At 46.2% G+C, this 14,482-nt stretch overlaps 1 protein-coding gene across 2 annotated transcripts in view; it reads right to left on the bottom strand.

Moving 5' to 3' along the window:
* The window catches only part of LOC126542401 (sodium-coupled monocarboxylate transporter 1-like), a 57,799-nt gene that overhangs the window by 24,854 nt on the left and 18,463 nt on the right, over positions 1-14,482 (bottom strand). For both annotated transcript variants that reach the window (XM_050189460.3, XM_050189459.3), the window contains exons 3-5: positions 1,739-1,790; positions 1,184-1,251; positions 454-626 (exon numbers count right to left, since the gene is read on the bottom strand). In XM_050189460.3, coding sequence (XP_050045417.1) covers positions 454-626; positions 1,184-1,251; positions 1,739-1,790 — 293 coding nt within the window. The remainder of the gene's footprint in view (positions 1-453; positions 627-1,183; positions 1,252-1,738; positions 1,791-14,482) is intronic.

Here is a 14,482-nt window from a genome sequence, read left to right on the forward strand (position 1 = left end):
AACACACTTAAGCGACGTAATAGCTGATAAGAGCCCGACGAGAAATACGAATAAAAAATTAATCAGTAATTCTAACAGCGCACACCAATACGAAACCTGCTATTTAGAACAAAAACAGCGCGAACTACAACAAGAGTACGCTGTTTTCGTTCTATAAATACCGTGTACTAACTAGCCCAACAACAAACTTTGTTGAAATGTGCGTTCTACGAAAAATACAGTTACACGTTTGTTTGTCATTCACAGATGCACGATCATGCCGGCGCGAAGTCTATCTTAATTTACAAAAGAGAGTGCTTCATTTGTCTCTCTTTTTTTCGACTCGTTATGCTGGTTTAATTGCTTGCAAAAGCGATTTGTGTGAGGCTTGTTAGACTAGACCGCCGCAGCACTGGTTTTTTCGGCCAGCACCGCATCCACGAGCACCGAAACAATAAGCGTTGCGAGGCTCACCGGAAGATGTACGGCTTTATGTCGATGTCGCTGAAGGGGCGCCTGGCCGCTGACGCGTTGGCCGAGGCATCGTAGACGGAGTCGTACAGGATCTTCACCAGGATGGTTAGCGGGCAGACGAGGATGAGCACGCCCTGCACGGCGTCAGCCCATACCACAGCACGGAGACCACCCTGCGCGTGCGGGCTTGGCACGTACATACGCCAGCCAGAGGGCGCTTTCGCGCACATGCGTTCATGTGCATGTGTTTGCGCATGCATCGCGGTACGACCACTCGTGCTTCTTCTGCGCATGCGCGCGAGTGTGAGCATGCGTATTGGTGCGTGCGTGCGTGCGTGCGTGCGTGCACCGGGATCACATCATCAACGCCACGTCTAATGCCCGAAATGAAACTTTCAGGCACGGTTGGTGTATAGTAAATGGCAAATTTACGCGCTGCGTCTCGACAAAAAATTTAGGTCAACATAATTAACGTGAACGTGAAAACGCAGAGACTCGCTAGGAAGTGAGCAATGTGAAGTGCCCTGCATGCTTTATTGGGCCTGCTTGAACATTAAGGAACGGGAAGCGCAGGAGGTGTGGGAATTTCAAAGCAGGCGTTTCTGGCTTCGCGCAACCCAAAATGTATGTAGCTAAATGTTTCTCTCGGCTTAAGGAACTTGGTAATTAATAAAAATGGCTGCAATGATAAGTAGCAGGAAGCATCCGAAAAAGAGAACGACGAGCTCACCATCGCAGTGTAAAGGGTGCCAGCGAAACCGATGGCCACGCAGCTCCACACAAGCGGCATGTGAAATGCTGTAAGGGAACGATAGGCTTTGTATTTTGCTCTTTACAGGGCAGCGGCCAAGTCGAATTTCGGGGAATAACAGGATCATTCAATATGCAACTCGACTTCATGTCAAGAACGCGGACGAAGCATAGGGGCAGTGAATAAATAAATAAATAAATAAATAAATAAATAAATAAATAAATAAATAAACTGGCCCGGTAAATTCTGTGGAAACGAACATTCAGTGGATATGGTGGCCAGTTTTTTATTCGTTCGTTTAAAGTTAAATAAAAAACAAAGCAAGACAAAAAAATAAACGGGGGATATTTAGGCTGTTCCTGCAGCGTAAATTTTGAGCCAACCACTGTGTACGCGAGACAAACGCAGACAGGAAGCAAGAAATACGTAGTAATGGCATTAAGAAAATGTTGTCAGAGAAATAAATTAACGTCACAGCTGTGGCAGGGATCGTTGCGGCGCTGTAAGAGACACACTAAACAAACGAGTGCTTACACATAGACACGGCGACTCCCGCCGCAAAGATGCTGATTGCTCCTTGCATTTGCTGGTCAGGTGTAAGAAAGAAAAAGGAACAAGAGAATGCACGTTAGTTATATATTTTTTGCAAGATAGTGCAGACGTGTAAATAAAAGGAAAATAAACTAAAGAGTAAGAAGAAGGCATTGAACCGTTTAAGAAATCAGACTCTTTTTCCGTGTTTTCTTTCTTTTTTTTTAACATCTCTCCTGGCGAGACACGGTAGCCTGCAGACCCAAACGTCCTACCATTTTTTGGGCAGTATACGACACTGAACGTGTCGTTCTATTGGCCCACGGCCATTTGTGGGTGTCGAACCCACGACCTTTGGTGTTAGAGCGAAGTCAGTTAAGACACAGTTAATTAACATGCAGTTAATTAAGGCACTCGAACTCACGGCCTTTTGTGGGAAGTCGAACCCACGACCTTTGGTGCTAATGAAGGAGAGGTTAACTAAGGCACAGTTAGTTAACGTAGAGTTAATTAAGGCACTCGAACCCGCGACCTTTGGTGGGAGAAAAGTAATAGGAAGTAACAACGCAGTCGAATCAGAATGTCAGGTAAATTAATGAATGTCTCGTGAGCGCAGAGGCTTTCGCCTTCATCCTCTTTAGCTTATGCTAAAGTGACTGTCAACTTTTCTGAGATGGCGATGCTGGACCACGTTTCGTGTTCGTGCCTGCGAAATCTGCATACAAAAAGCAACCCACACAGGCGCCATCGCAGTACTAATCATTACTATGTCGTTCAATGCTAACGCAGTGCCATTGTCAACCACAATGCCATTTGGCAATGTGGCTGGCAGTGAGATGGCCACTTCGTGTGTCTGCTGATTTGCCGCATGGTTTTCGTGATGCGTGGATGACACAGGGACGTGCAGCATGGAACACAAGAAAGCTATCGCTGACATTGACGATCATCTTCGAGAGTTTCAGCCACTTTCTTTTCTTTCTCAAATTGCTTCATTGTTAGAGGAGACAAGAAATTGAAACGTCGCGTTGCCTTGCTGCAGGAGGCGATCGTCACTGGCAACTTTAAAGCACTCTCCCTTTGCCTCGACTAGCATCCGCAAAGCGACACTTTTTTCCTGCCTTCTCCCATGTCGGAGCCGAGGGACCTCGTTACGTTAAGCCACAAGCGCCATCTCCTTGACCCCCCCCCCTCACCCACACCTTGCTTTTCTTTATTTTTTTTCCCCTTGCACGGCGTACTTCCAGTGATGGTTCTGTGCAGTCTGTATTGGATAATTTACCGAAGCCACATGCTTTAATCGGTGACGTTGCAAGCAATGCTGGCACGTAGAGATACTTATGCGCGTGACCTCTAATTCTCCGGCAGGAAGCGAAGCTCCCTCGAGGATAAAGACGCACGGGCCTTCGTTTGAAATGTCAGCCGTTTCCGCTCTGCGGTTTGATATTTTGCGCGCACGATCATCAGCGCGTGGTGTACACACGCGCCTCCTTTTTTCTTTTTCTTTTCTTTTTTTTGCTTACAATGCCCAAACCGGGGAGGGGCCTTTCAATTATTTGTTAGTTAAAGCGTAGTCAAGCTTTCTTTTTCTTTTGCAGCTGTTTGATTTTTCTAAACTATCGACCAAACCGTAAAGTTGCAAACACGAAGGACATTTGCTCGGAGATCCTCGAAAAGCACTTCCGCCATGAAACTCAGCACGGGGGTGTTCATTTTTGCAATTACAAGCCTCTAGTCCTATGGGTCGACAATTTTCGGCACGAAGTGCGAGTCGAACAGGCTGCTTGTAAGGCGGGTCGACTGCGTCAGGAACGTTGTTTTGTCTAGCCAAATGCCTTTATTGAGTCTTTTGGCAACATGTATATGTTTGAACCATTTTGTTCCGGAACGAGTAACCTTTATCATGTTTATCGGTACAGGTTTGATTCGGGTTCGGTTCCCGTTGATTCATACATATAACAGTGTCTTTTGGTATAGTCATGCATTGCAAGCGTTGAGCGGTGCACAGCCGGGTATAAAATAAAATAGATTACGCATATTCAACGCACATCTTGGAATCTATGTGAAGCGAAACCTTCCCGAAGCTGGCAATCCAATGCTGCAAGTTTCCCCATTTCGTTGCGGCGTGCTTGGCGTAGAAGAAACTGACGCGCGCCCTCGTGGGCTTTCACGTGCCGGTGCTATGCAGTGCGAAGCACGCGTTTACGACGTTCTTCTCAAAGCGCTAGTTGGCGTTGGCACGATAGCAATATACGTGCGATTGTGGCATACCGGTCAGAGCATCGGGCTGTTGTGCTGGGAGACCGAGGATCAATACCACCGTCGAGAAAGTAATTAAGTTGTTCGGCAGGTCAGCAGCAGCAGCAGCAGCAGCAGCAGCAGAAGCTTACGTGCTGCTTGCTGGGTCAGTGGGTTCAGACTGACACTTGAGAAAGCCAGCGAAAAAATTTCAGACGCAAACAGACAATGTCTCTTCCTTCTTTCGTGTTTGCGCCTCAATTTTTTTTCGCTGGTTTTCTCAAGTGGCGGCAGCAGCAGCAGCAGCCACAATCAGGAAAGTCCAGTAGCGTTCGAAACGAAAGCTTCGCCTAAAAAAAAAAAAAAAGCTAACCCGGTCGAGGAACCACATATGACGAAGTCTGTCCGCAACGGCGGGAGACTGATGGCGATGCTGCTGCACACCCAACACGGCATTCGTCTTCACTGCAATCATTCCGCCCTCACCAAGGAGGAAAAGAAAAAAATAACCAGCCTGGCGACTGGAAAGACAGTATGATCGTTCCTAGTAGGGATTCAGGCACTGCACATGTACTGTTTCGCGGCTATAATGGCACTTGTCCGTAGGTGGCATGATGGTGGCTCGACGTTCACAGGCGACGCATGCGCCACAACGCCGATTTCGTAAATAATAACGAATTTATCGTCAAAACACGATTACAGAGAGGGGGGGGGGGGTCGAGGACATAAAGACAGAGCGAGCGTTTTATATCCTCCCATCTCTGTGGTCGTGTTTTGTTGCTAAATTTCTTATTACTCGTCAAGTACCAACTAGACCAACAGCAAGTGCTGTCGGTTTGACACTTGTGCATGAGTTGGGATAAAAGACTAGACGGAATAACTGAATCCATAGTCACACAGTTAGACAGCATTGGACAAAGCAACAAGGTGGGTGGTGATCATCACGACGGGATTTCTTGTGCCGAATTGATCGGCGGTCGTGAAGAGACTGGTGAACTTGGGGCATTCCTCAACGTTGCGGGAAGCTTGAGACAGTTGTGCACACTCGAATGCGTCGGGCCGTACGGAATCTCTGTAGGTTTAGACGGGAGCCAAGCGGCTTTATTACGCCAGCGGAACGCAGGCCTCTCGCGCCCCCTATAATGTAAAGTTCACTATTGTCCAGTGTGGTTGAAGGCTTGCGCCCATATACAAGGGGAAGAATGGCAAGAAAGCCGGTGGTCGCCTGCGGGGCTCTGCCTTAGACTTAAGTCATTAAAGTCAGGACGCGGTCACAGTCGGAATAGTCAGCCGTCTTTATGACTATAGACCAAAACACACGTCCTCTTCGCTCAGTAAGGGTGATCATATGTCGCTGACTGTGGCCGCTGGCAGAGCCGTTGTTTCCGCGGACCGCGTCAGTAGTTATACGGCAGCAATTGTCCAAAGCTGTCCGGCAGTAGTTGTGCAGGGACGGAACCAAAACAAGTCGATGCCGACGGGATCGAAAGGCTAAGCAGGGCATGGCATTAGCTGAGGCTGTTGTGGACTGGAAGTGCGCTTAGGAGGTATCTTGCGACGTTGGCACTGCGGGCACGACCGAATGTAACGTACGAGCACTTGCGCACTGGCGCAAGAGATGCCGCATATCGATACCCAGCACCTCCACCGAATGCAAGGCAAGTGCAGAACGGTGCGAAACAGTATTGGCAAAAACCGCTCGACTCCCAAACACCGCGAGCTCTTTCACTGGCAAATGGACGGCGATACGACAGTAGCAAACGGCAGTCATTTTCACTATAATAATATATATGAAGTTGGTTTTCCATAGAACGGCAAACTCTGCATTGTCTACTCCTAGAAATGGTAATAACTTAATCCTGACGGACTTACAGCGCTGAAAAACGGAAACACAGATGAAGCACACAGGACGGATGCTGTTTTGTGTTTTCGTTTTTCAGTGCGGCAAATCAGAATACTCAAAGCCTTGACTACCTTAACAATAAGGTGGTCACCAGTATTCGATCACTGTATTAGCCCTGCAGTCCGTCATTAGGTCAACTGCTTTCGCTTCAAGCCGCGTACGTGTGCGAATGCAGCTACTATTTTTTTTTTTTATATCACTCGACGTTCTTGAACATCTCCTCTGGCACAAAACGTTATTCCAGTTCTTTAGCACGATTATGTCGACAGGTGGCTGTAAGGTCACAAGACTAACCTTCTATAGCTTTGAAGCGACTAGTGAACATTTGTTCACTAAATGCGCTTTGGTGTTGCCTTCAGATTAAGTGAGATTGGTGCGTTACGGTTTAAATGACATACAGTTGAAAAACCAGCATTACTAGAATAACCAATTGACGCACGTACTGACAATTACGTGCGTCAATAGAAATTTTGCACGTTCCTAGAAATCGTACCCAGCGTTGACCCGCGAATCCAATTTGATTAATCACCTAAGCGCACTATTCGGCTAATAAGCAACGCAGCCATACGGACGTGTGAACATTAATACCTCGCCCACTTACGTCAAGCCTCGGCGAAGACACGCGACACGCCTGCTCTAAAATGCAGCAACGAAATTCAGTAATTCATTAATTCAGCGATTGACTAAATGTCAGCGCTATAATGATTTCACAGACTGCCGTGGCTTCAAAGGTCAGTGCGCTTCATATTCGCGTTATAGACGTATGAAATAAACTCAGCAATGAAATAGTTAGCGTCATTTTGTAATCAGCTGAGATATCGCACCAAATTGAGGTGCGTGTTACTTCGTGTCCATCCCTCCGTACCACCCAAGTGCAAATGATGACTGCGCTATCTATAGGTGCTATACGACAACAGTCGAACGATGGGCAAACAATTTAATTGCAATAGCAGATAATAATGAAGAGACAACCCAGCGTCCCTCTAATTGCCAAGCAAGTTATCTAAAGACGAATCTGGCTTTCGTAAGAACACAAAGGAAATCGCGGTTGAATCTGTGCCACTTCGTATGCATAGCGGTATAGTAGTGATAACGGTCAAGTGAAACCAATACGATAGGACGAGACACTCCGTGAATTTGCGTGTATTTTCTCTTCATGTTCTGTCCGCGGCAATCGTTCAAAGTTCCAGCTGACATTTATTACGAACACATGAAACTGCTGGTTGAGCATTCCTCTTCGTGCTCGTGAAATGAATTTCCCCCATTTTCAATGTCCCTAATTCGCTTGCCCACGGGGAGGTGATCTCTACCGCTTAGCGTATACCGTTTGGCATATTCGTCATGAGGCCTCTGCGCGTCCTCAACGATCCGTCGAGGCTCCACGGCGCATCAGATCTGCCAACGCTTATCGCTTCTTTCATTGCGCACAATAAAAAGAACGTGCATGGAGATGTGCGTTTTTTCGTGCACATAATAGAAAGGTCTTGCGCTTACTGCTGTTCTATTCTTTCACATATTTCGCAGCAAGATTGCATTTTTTATTGTCCGTATCGTTCAATGTATAACACTTGACATCCTTATATACTCGCCTGGTTCTCAAGAAAAAAAATTGTGAGTTGCCTTCGTCTAGATATCTTTTGGTAAGTGCACGATTTCTAAAACGTGGCTTCTGTGGAGTCACGTGGGGGTTTCCGTCGTTTGCTGTACTGCAAAGGATGGCCTTCGATTAGGAGGTGGTCTAGTTGGTCGTCCGCGATCATTGTAAAGGCAACACACTTGTTTGAGTAAGTAAAACTCTTGCTTGGGCTAGTTGGTCATGCTTGAATGAGTAAAGGCAAGGCGCAAGAGAGAGCGACTGAAGGACACAAACGACAGGACCGGCGCCTGAAAAAAAACCTCAAGGGGCGCCGGTCCTGTCGTTTGTGTCCTTCTTCAGTCCTTGTCTTTCGCGGCTTGTCTTTACTCGTTCAAATACTTGTCTGAAACACAGACGAACACTGTACATCACAGGAGCACGAGCGCTGTCTCAGCGCTCGTGTTTGTGTCGTTTAGTATTCGTCCGCGTCTCAACAAGTGCGCTGCCTTTAGAATGGTCGTGACCTTCGAGGTACGGTTTCGCTGGGAGGTTACGATGAGAACATTACGAAGGGCACAGACGAAGGCACATTCGCCATTTTTTCTTTGCAAACCGGGCAAGTATAAGCGCCACAAATGTGCCGCGCCTTTTATGCTACGATATAAGCCAAACAGCCGAAATTCAAGGAATGGAACACGCCTAGCAATCGAGTGGGGGTCGACTCCTTGTGCAAGGAGGCCGAGCGAATAATGTTCACCCATGCTGAACACTACAGGGACTAAACCGTTCGCGAGTGCACAACCGCAAACGGAAAAAAACGTTCGAACGATCACGTTTGTCCACGCCGGTGCCGCGCCCCAGAGACGAACGGGAAGCCTTCAACAAGGTTAGCCCCGCGGAGGGCTCCGACGAGCGTGCGACGCCGTTACGAAGCCGAAAAGAGGGAAGCAAGTTCCTCCCGCGCCTGAGTATCCACGCCATCAGGTTGCACCCGCATCGAAACGTTCGCTCCATCCCTCGTCGTCAGTGGCGTAGCCAGGGTACAGTGTACTAGAATGGTAGGCAGGGGCACGTGCCCCCACCCCTCTCCCCGAAATTTGCGTTAGTAGCCTTACCAGCTCTCCTCCCACCTTGCTTCCCGTTCCCGCCCTGGTCAAGTGAGTGTCTTCCCCCCAACCCCCCTGCCCCTCAAAAGAGAAGGAGAGAGAGAGAGAGATCTGGCTACGCCACTGCTTGTCGTAGCTGCGTACCCACTCCCGCCATCACGTATGCGTAACGCGGGGAACCCGAACTTCATGATATGCGCCACGAACCGTGCGGACAAGGCGAACGTCAGGCGAAGCGAGAAGGTCGAACGTCCCCACAAGAGAGACCACCTATAAACCACGTTTTCTAAAAATAAATTTCGTTGTTCCATCATTATTTTCCACCCTTCATCGTGAAGCACCGCCTTCCGCTATTTTCGGTAGCTGTACAACTCGGACGGACGAGCGCACGGTGATCGATGAACAGAAACGGCTCCTGGAATCGACTCCGTGGAACTCGACGTGTAAATCTTCGTAGCCTGTGTAACATGCGAGTCCTGTGGCTCCCCTGAGTGGTTGAATATTCGGGCCGGTATAGCGTAAGAGTTATTTTCGTTCGATTCTATTACTTCTTTATCGCCCACCGTTCAAGGTCAGCCGATCTTGGTAGAGCAGGGCGCCGCTCTTATCACTGACGTAGCGTTATCTTTTTCAATGAAGAATTTCAACTATACCTTAACTAAATTAAAATCGGTGAATGACGGCTTGAATTTTTTAAGCAAGAATTAACCGGACTGGTAGAAAGTTACGTGCCGAAAATTTTCTATATCGACTGATGGGCCTAATCCTTCGTTTGCGAAAGACCTTCGAACATTAAGAAACAAGAAGAAGCGTCTGTATAGGGCAGCCAGGAGGGACAGTCAAGCCTCATCTTGGGCGGCATACAGTGATTTTCTAAAATCTTACTGCATAGAGCTATGCCCAGCCAACGACAAATATTTTTCACGTAACCTGCCCTCTCTTCTAATCAATAACCCCAGAAAATTCTGGCAAGTTATATACCCAGATACCACTGGGCGCAATGTTGTGCTACATGATGATGACAAAAGCCCTCTGTCTGACGCTGATTGTCCAGTAGCATTTAACAATTTTTTCACATCTGTTTTTGCACAGGAAGTTTGTTGTAGTGTTCCCTTAGTCCCTGACTTTGAATATCCTTTTATGAAGTCAACAGAAATTTCAGCAGATGGCATTTCGTCTTTAATAAATAACCTCAAGTTATCCACATCTTCCGGTATTGACAATATTAACTCAAAAATACTAACATATACCTTAAAAACTTCAAGTCAAATTTTATGCCATATCTTTAAGGTAGTCCTTGTTGTCTGGTGAACTAACCTTGGACTGGAAGATCGCTAAGATTATCCCTGTATTCAAGGGAGATAACAAGTACTCTCCGGGAAATTACCGCCCATCTCCTTAGCTTGCATCTGCGGTAAACTATTGGAACACATCATAACATCGCGTATATACCGCCATTTAGAATCAAACGACTTCTTTTTTTTAACGCATGGATTCAGAAAAGGCTTACCTTGTGACACTCAGTTGCTCGAATTTACAACAAAATTATGCTCCGACATGAATAACAAACAGCACAATGGCTGCGTGTTCTTGGATTTTTCGAAAGTATTTGATCGTGTCGCTCATTGTCGCCTCATCTAAAATCATCCGCACTCCGACTGGATTCGTTAACTTTATCTTGACTCCGAAACTCTCTGTCGTTGCGGAAACAGTTCACTGTCGTTAATAACCACTCATCGCTTCCTTCTGACGTTATGTCTGGCGTACTGCAGGGCAGTGTCCTTGGTCCTCTTCTTTTCTTAATTTTCAGTAATGACCTTCCACAAAACGTATCATCGCAGATAAAGCTTTTCGCAGACGATTTCATTCTATACCTTACCATAACAACAGCCGATGACCATTTATTATTACAGAATGACCTTATCCTTGTCAGTTTCTGGTGCAGTACATGGCAATTAATGAAGGGACATCAGACATCCACCCGTTCGTAGGATGTCTGATGTCCCTTCATTAATTACTCCTCTCCACCTTGCGGGTTCCGCAGAACTACTACGTCAAGTACATGACAAATGACCCTAAGCTCAGACAAATGTAACGTTATGGCCTTCTCGCGAAAACCTTCTAATTCTCGCTTTTCTTACGTCATAAGTAACACCATTGTCCCTCTGACATCGTCCTACATATACTTTGGCGTTGAACTTACAACATATCTTTCCTGGAGTGCACTCATAACACCTACCTGCGCGAAAGCCTCATGAACTCTGGGTTGTCTCCGACTGAACGTGCGTAGAACTTGAGTAGAACTTGTTGCTGGGCGAGTTGGTTGGGATCTAAAGAATACATTGTTGCGCCAAAAAAGTAAAATAAAGACTTGGGAAGGAAGAGTACGAAGCGCTCAATCTGTCGTTTCGTACTCTTCCTTCCCAAGTCTTTATTTTACTTTTTTGGCGTAACAATGTATTCTTTTGAACTTGCGTAATTCCCCTGCTACAGTTCTCAATTTGGCATATCAAACTTTTGTACTCCCACAATTAGAAGTTTGCGTGCCAGAATCAATTCAGGATAGAGCTGCGCGCTTCATCACAAGTAACTATGACAGAACTTGCAGCGCAACGTAGATTAAAGGAGATATTTCGCTCCAGCCACTTGAAATTCGTTGCACGATAGGTCTTCTTTGCCTTTTCCATACATACGTTCATGGTAATCGATCTCACGTGTTGCCTCTTGAGGCACCAGCGCGCATGTCACGTCGCCTTAACAATAGCCATAGTTTCACGCGCATCTCTGGCAATACACGGTCATTTAACGCGTCAGCACAGCCACGTGTCGTAACAGTGTACGGAATGGTCTTCCTGATAACATTTCGTGCTTAAGAAATCGTGATGCCTTTCGGGGAAAATTGCAAAGCTGCTTGTAGTAACGTTGTATGAGGATATTTATTTGACCTGCTTTCCCTCCTTGTTATTTGTACTCCTCTCTCCTCCCTCTATCTCATCTCTCTATTTCCTCTCTCCCGTCCCCCAGAGTAGGGTAGCCAAACAGACGCATTCTTGGTTAACATCCTTGCCTTCTCTCTTTATTTCCTCCTCCTCCTCCGGTACTCGTATTATTTTAATTCTAGTGTGTATGAATGTATTATTGTGATTACGCTGTCTAAAACATACCCTGGACAAACATATTTGAACGTTGTTTTTCGTATAGTGTGACTGCCTGTATTCACATCTATATTGATTACGCCTGCAGAAACGCTTACCTTGTATCCCCCTTATTCTATGCCCTTAAATGGGCCTGTAAGGTGTTTTGAATAAATAAATAAATAAATAAATAAATAAATAAATAAATAAATAAATAAATAGAATCGTTACGTTATCCTGACCCTGATCTCAATGATTCCGTAGCTGCGTCATAGCTGTTGAGCAAGACGCCATGCTTCGTTATCGCCCGGCTTGTTCCTCTGACGCGGAAATAAGCAAAAAATTAACGTCACTTCTCTTCGCGTATGATCGCGCAAACATAACTTTTTTCTGTGTATCAAAAAAAAAAAAGAAAAGGAAAGGAAAGTCTCTAAAGTTACACAAGTGACCACCCTATTAAATAAGTCGTGTGTAAAAGAATGGCAGCCGGCTGCTTTCGTCAAAGCTCAGCAGAAGACAAAAATACAAAAAAGAAGTTTGCAAGGTTTTCAACAAGTTTCTAGTGCGTAATTCAAAGTGCGCAGATGTGCAAACGGACAGGGAAACGTAGCGAATACCGAAACACACCGTCTGCGCAATCAACCTGACGTCACCGTGTGAGACTCGTCAGGCGCCGTTTATTCTGGCCTCTAATTACGATGCGCCAAAGGTCGAGGGAAGCGGCGCCTAAAGCTAATGTCAATGTTCCATTATTCTTTGGCTGAGTTTACCGCGCTGTTTCACTGACGGCTCCAACATTTCGCGCGATGGAATATGCTCGCGTATCGAAGCGTTTCGCATATATTGGCGTGCTCGAGGTGGCGATATGCTTTGGATATTCCAAGCCAGCGCGAGGGAGACTCGAGCACAAATAGATACAAGAAAATGCGGTGGCCAGGCTGTGTTTTTATGCTGTGCTGACAGCTGTTGACGTGTCAGCTTGAAAGCTACGTTACATATACAGGGTGTCTCGCATAACTTGAGCCAAGAATTTAAAAATGAAAGGCGCGTCGGAAGCGAATTGAAACGAACGCACACTATTCGCAATAGCCTATAGTAACTCAGACAATTTTTTGTTTTCCTCATAACTTCCTTATTAACTAAGTTTAATTACCCAGCTTTTTAATTATTGGTTGAGGACCCCAAGTATGATACGCAGATTTGCAGAGCGCCTTCAGAAACCACCGATCGAGTTGTTTCCTTTACGATACGTCTCACGTAGTCCTATTTTGCGGGTTTGCAAAGAAATCCCGCGAAATATGAAATAAGCAACGTGATCAGTTTGCAAAACGCATCCACTTGAAATGAATTTCCAGGCTGACGTCAGTTTCGAGATATTATTTCCAGAAGTGTTTAATGAAATACATGGGCGTTCCAGTTACCTCTGTGTTTCAATGTATAATAGCGTTTTGTTAAAAGAGATAAGTGGACCAACAGTGCAAACTGGTGCCATTCTGGAAGTTCATTCCAAGTGAATACGCCTGACAAACTCACCGGCTGCAATTAGTGAATTGCAATATGTGCCTTAAAGCAATCAATGAGGATGTTAATTAGTGAATTCTTGTTCATTAGTTTCACTTGTGTTTCGATTTCTTGTGCAAATAATGTACGCCTATCTGAACAATCCAGCTCAATGACAATAATTGTGTTATCTGCAACGGGCAACTTTATTTTTTTAATTCCATAAAATTTAAAAACGATCACTCGGTACATTTCTAACGCCACGACGTTGCGCTGCTATCTGAGGCGAAGAAGCAACACGACGTACCCCGCCATCAAGTTTGCTTTATCCGTGTTTAAATAAACAAAGAAGAGGTTAACTCGAACAAACATGAGAGATTGTTAACTTTGTACTCCTATACGAAAATACTACTATGCGCATGTACATGTGCCATTTGATCAAGCAATGAGTTTTCGTGTTAGTACACCAGACACCGCTTGGCGATATAGGAACTGACTGTAAAGGGTATCGTGTCGCTAGGCTCTTTAGAGCGAATAAGCTTTCTTTGTCTGTTCAGCTCGTCGCTTGTTGTCGCTAGTGGTCTTACGTTCACCGCCGACGCAAAGGCGGCAACGCAAGTGCGCTGCAGTGAAGCGATCGCACAGGGGAGCCCTCCTGCTCCTCCTCTCCTCCCGCCGACCTCTCCCCTGTGGCTGCGGCGGGACAGCGCTCCGGCGGCGGGAAAGCAAGATGGCGGCAGTCTGGTTCCCGCGCCGGCGTTCACGCCGTTGGAGACGACACACACGCACACACATGACGAATCGATTTACAAGTATACTGAAGCAAAGTGTGAGAGCGGGCTAGTTGGTTTTCCATGATGATTTAACCAGCGCAAGAGGGCGTACAGAACACAGGAAATGCGACAAAAACAAGGGTAGTCATGCTAACCGACCGCCACAGATGGGCTGGTTAACGGCTCTGTTATCTACGGGATTACGCAATGGAAGAACAAACGTTGCGATTAACATTCTCACTGCAACAAACATAGGCCTTCAAACGCGACAATCATCTAAAAAGAAAGCTAATAGCTTTCTAGAAGAGCTCCGCTATTCGATTACGTTGACAACCATCGTCGACGATTGCTGCATTTTTTTATTTTAGTCTCAGCCGGCGATACCAGAAAAGGAAGCCCGTAAGAAAGACACAACTATGAAAGGCGGAGAGGGGGGGGGGGGGGGGGGGGGCGACGACGCCCTAAAGTTCTCGCACTAGCTCGCCGTGACGTCATGTATATAGAGAGAATCTGCTCGAGT

Source organism: Dermacentor andersoni, chromosome 2 (assembly GCF_023375885.2).
Source record: "Dermacentor andersoni chromosome 2, qqDerAnde1_hic_scaffold, whole genome shotgun sequence".
NCBI lineage: Eukaryota > Metazoa > Arthropoda > Arachnida > Ixodida > Ixodidae > Dermacentor > Dermacentor andersoni.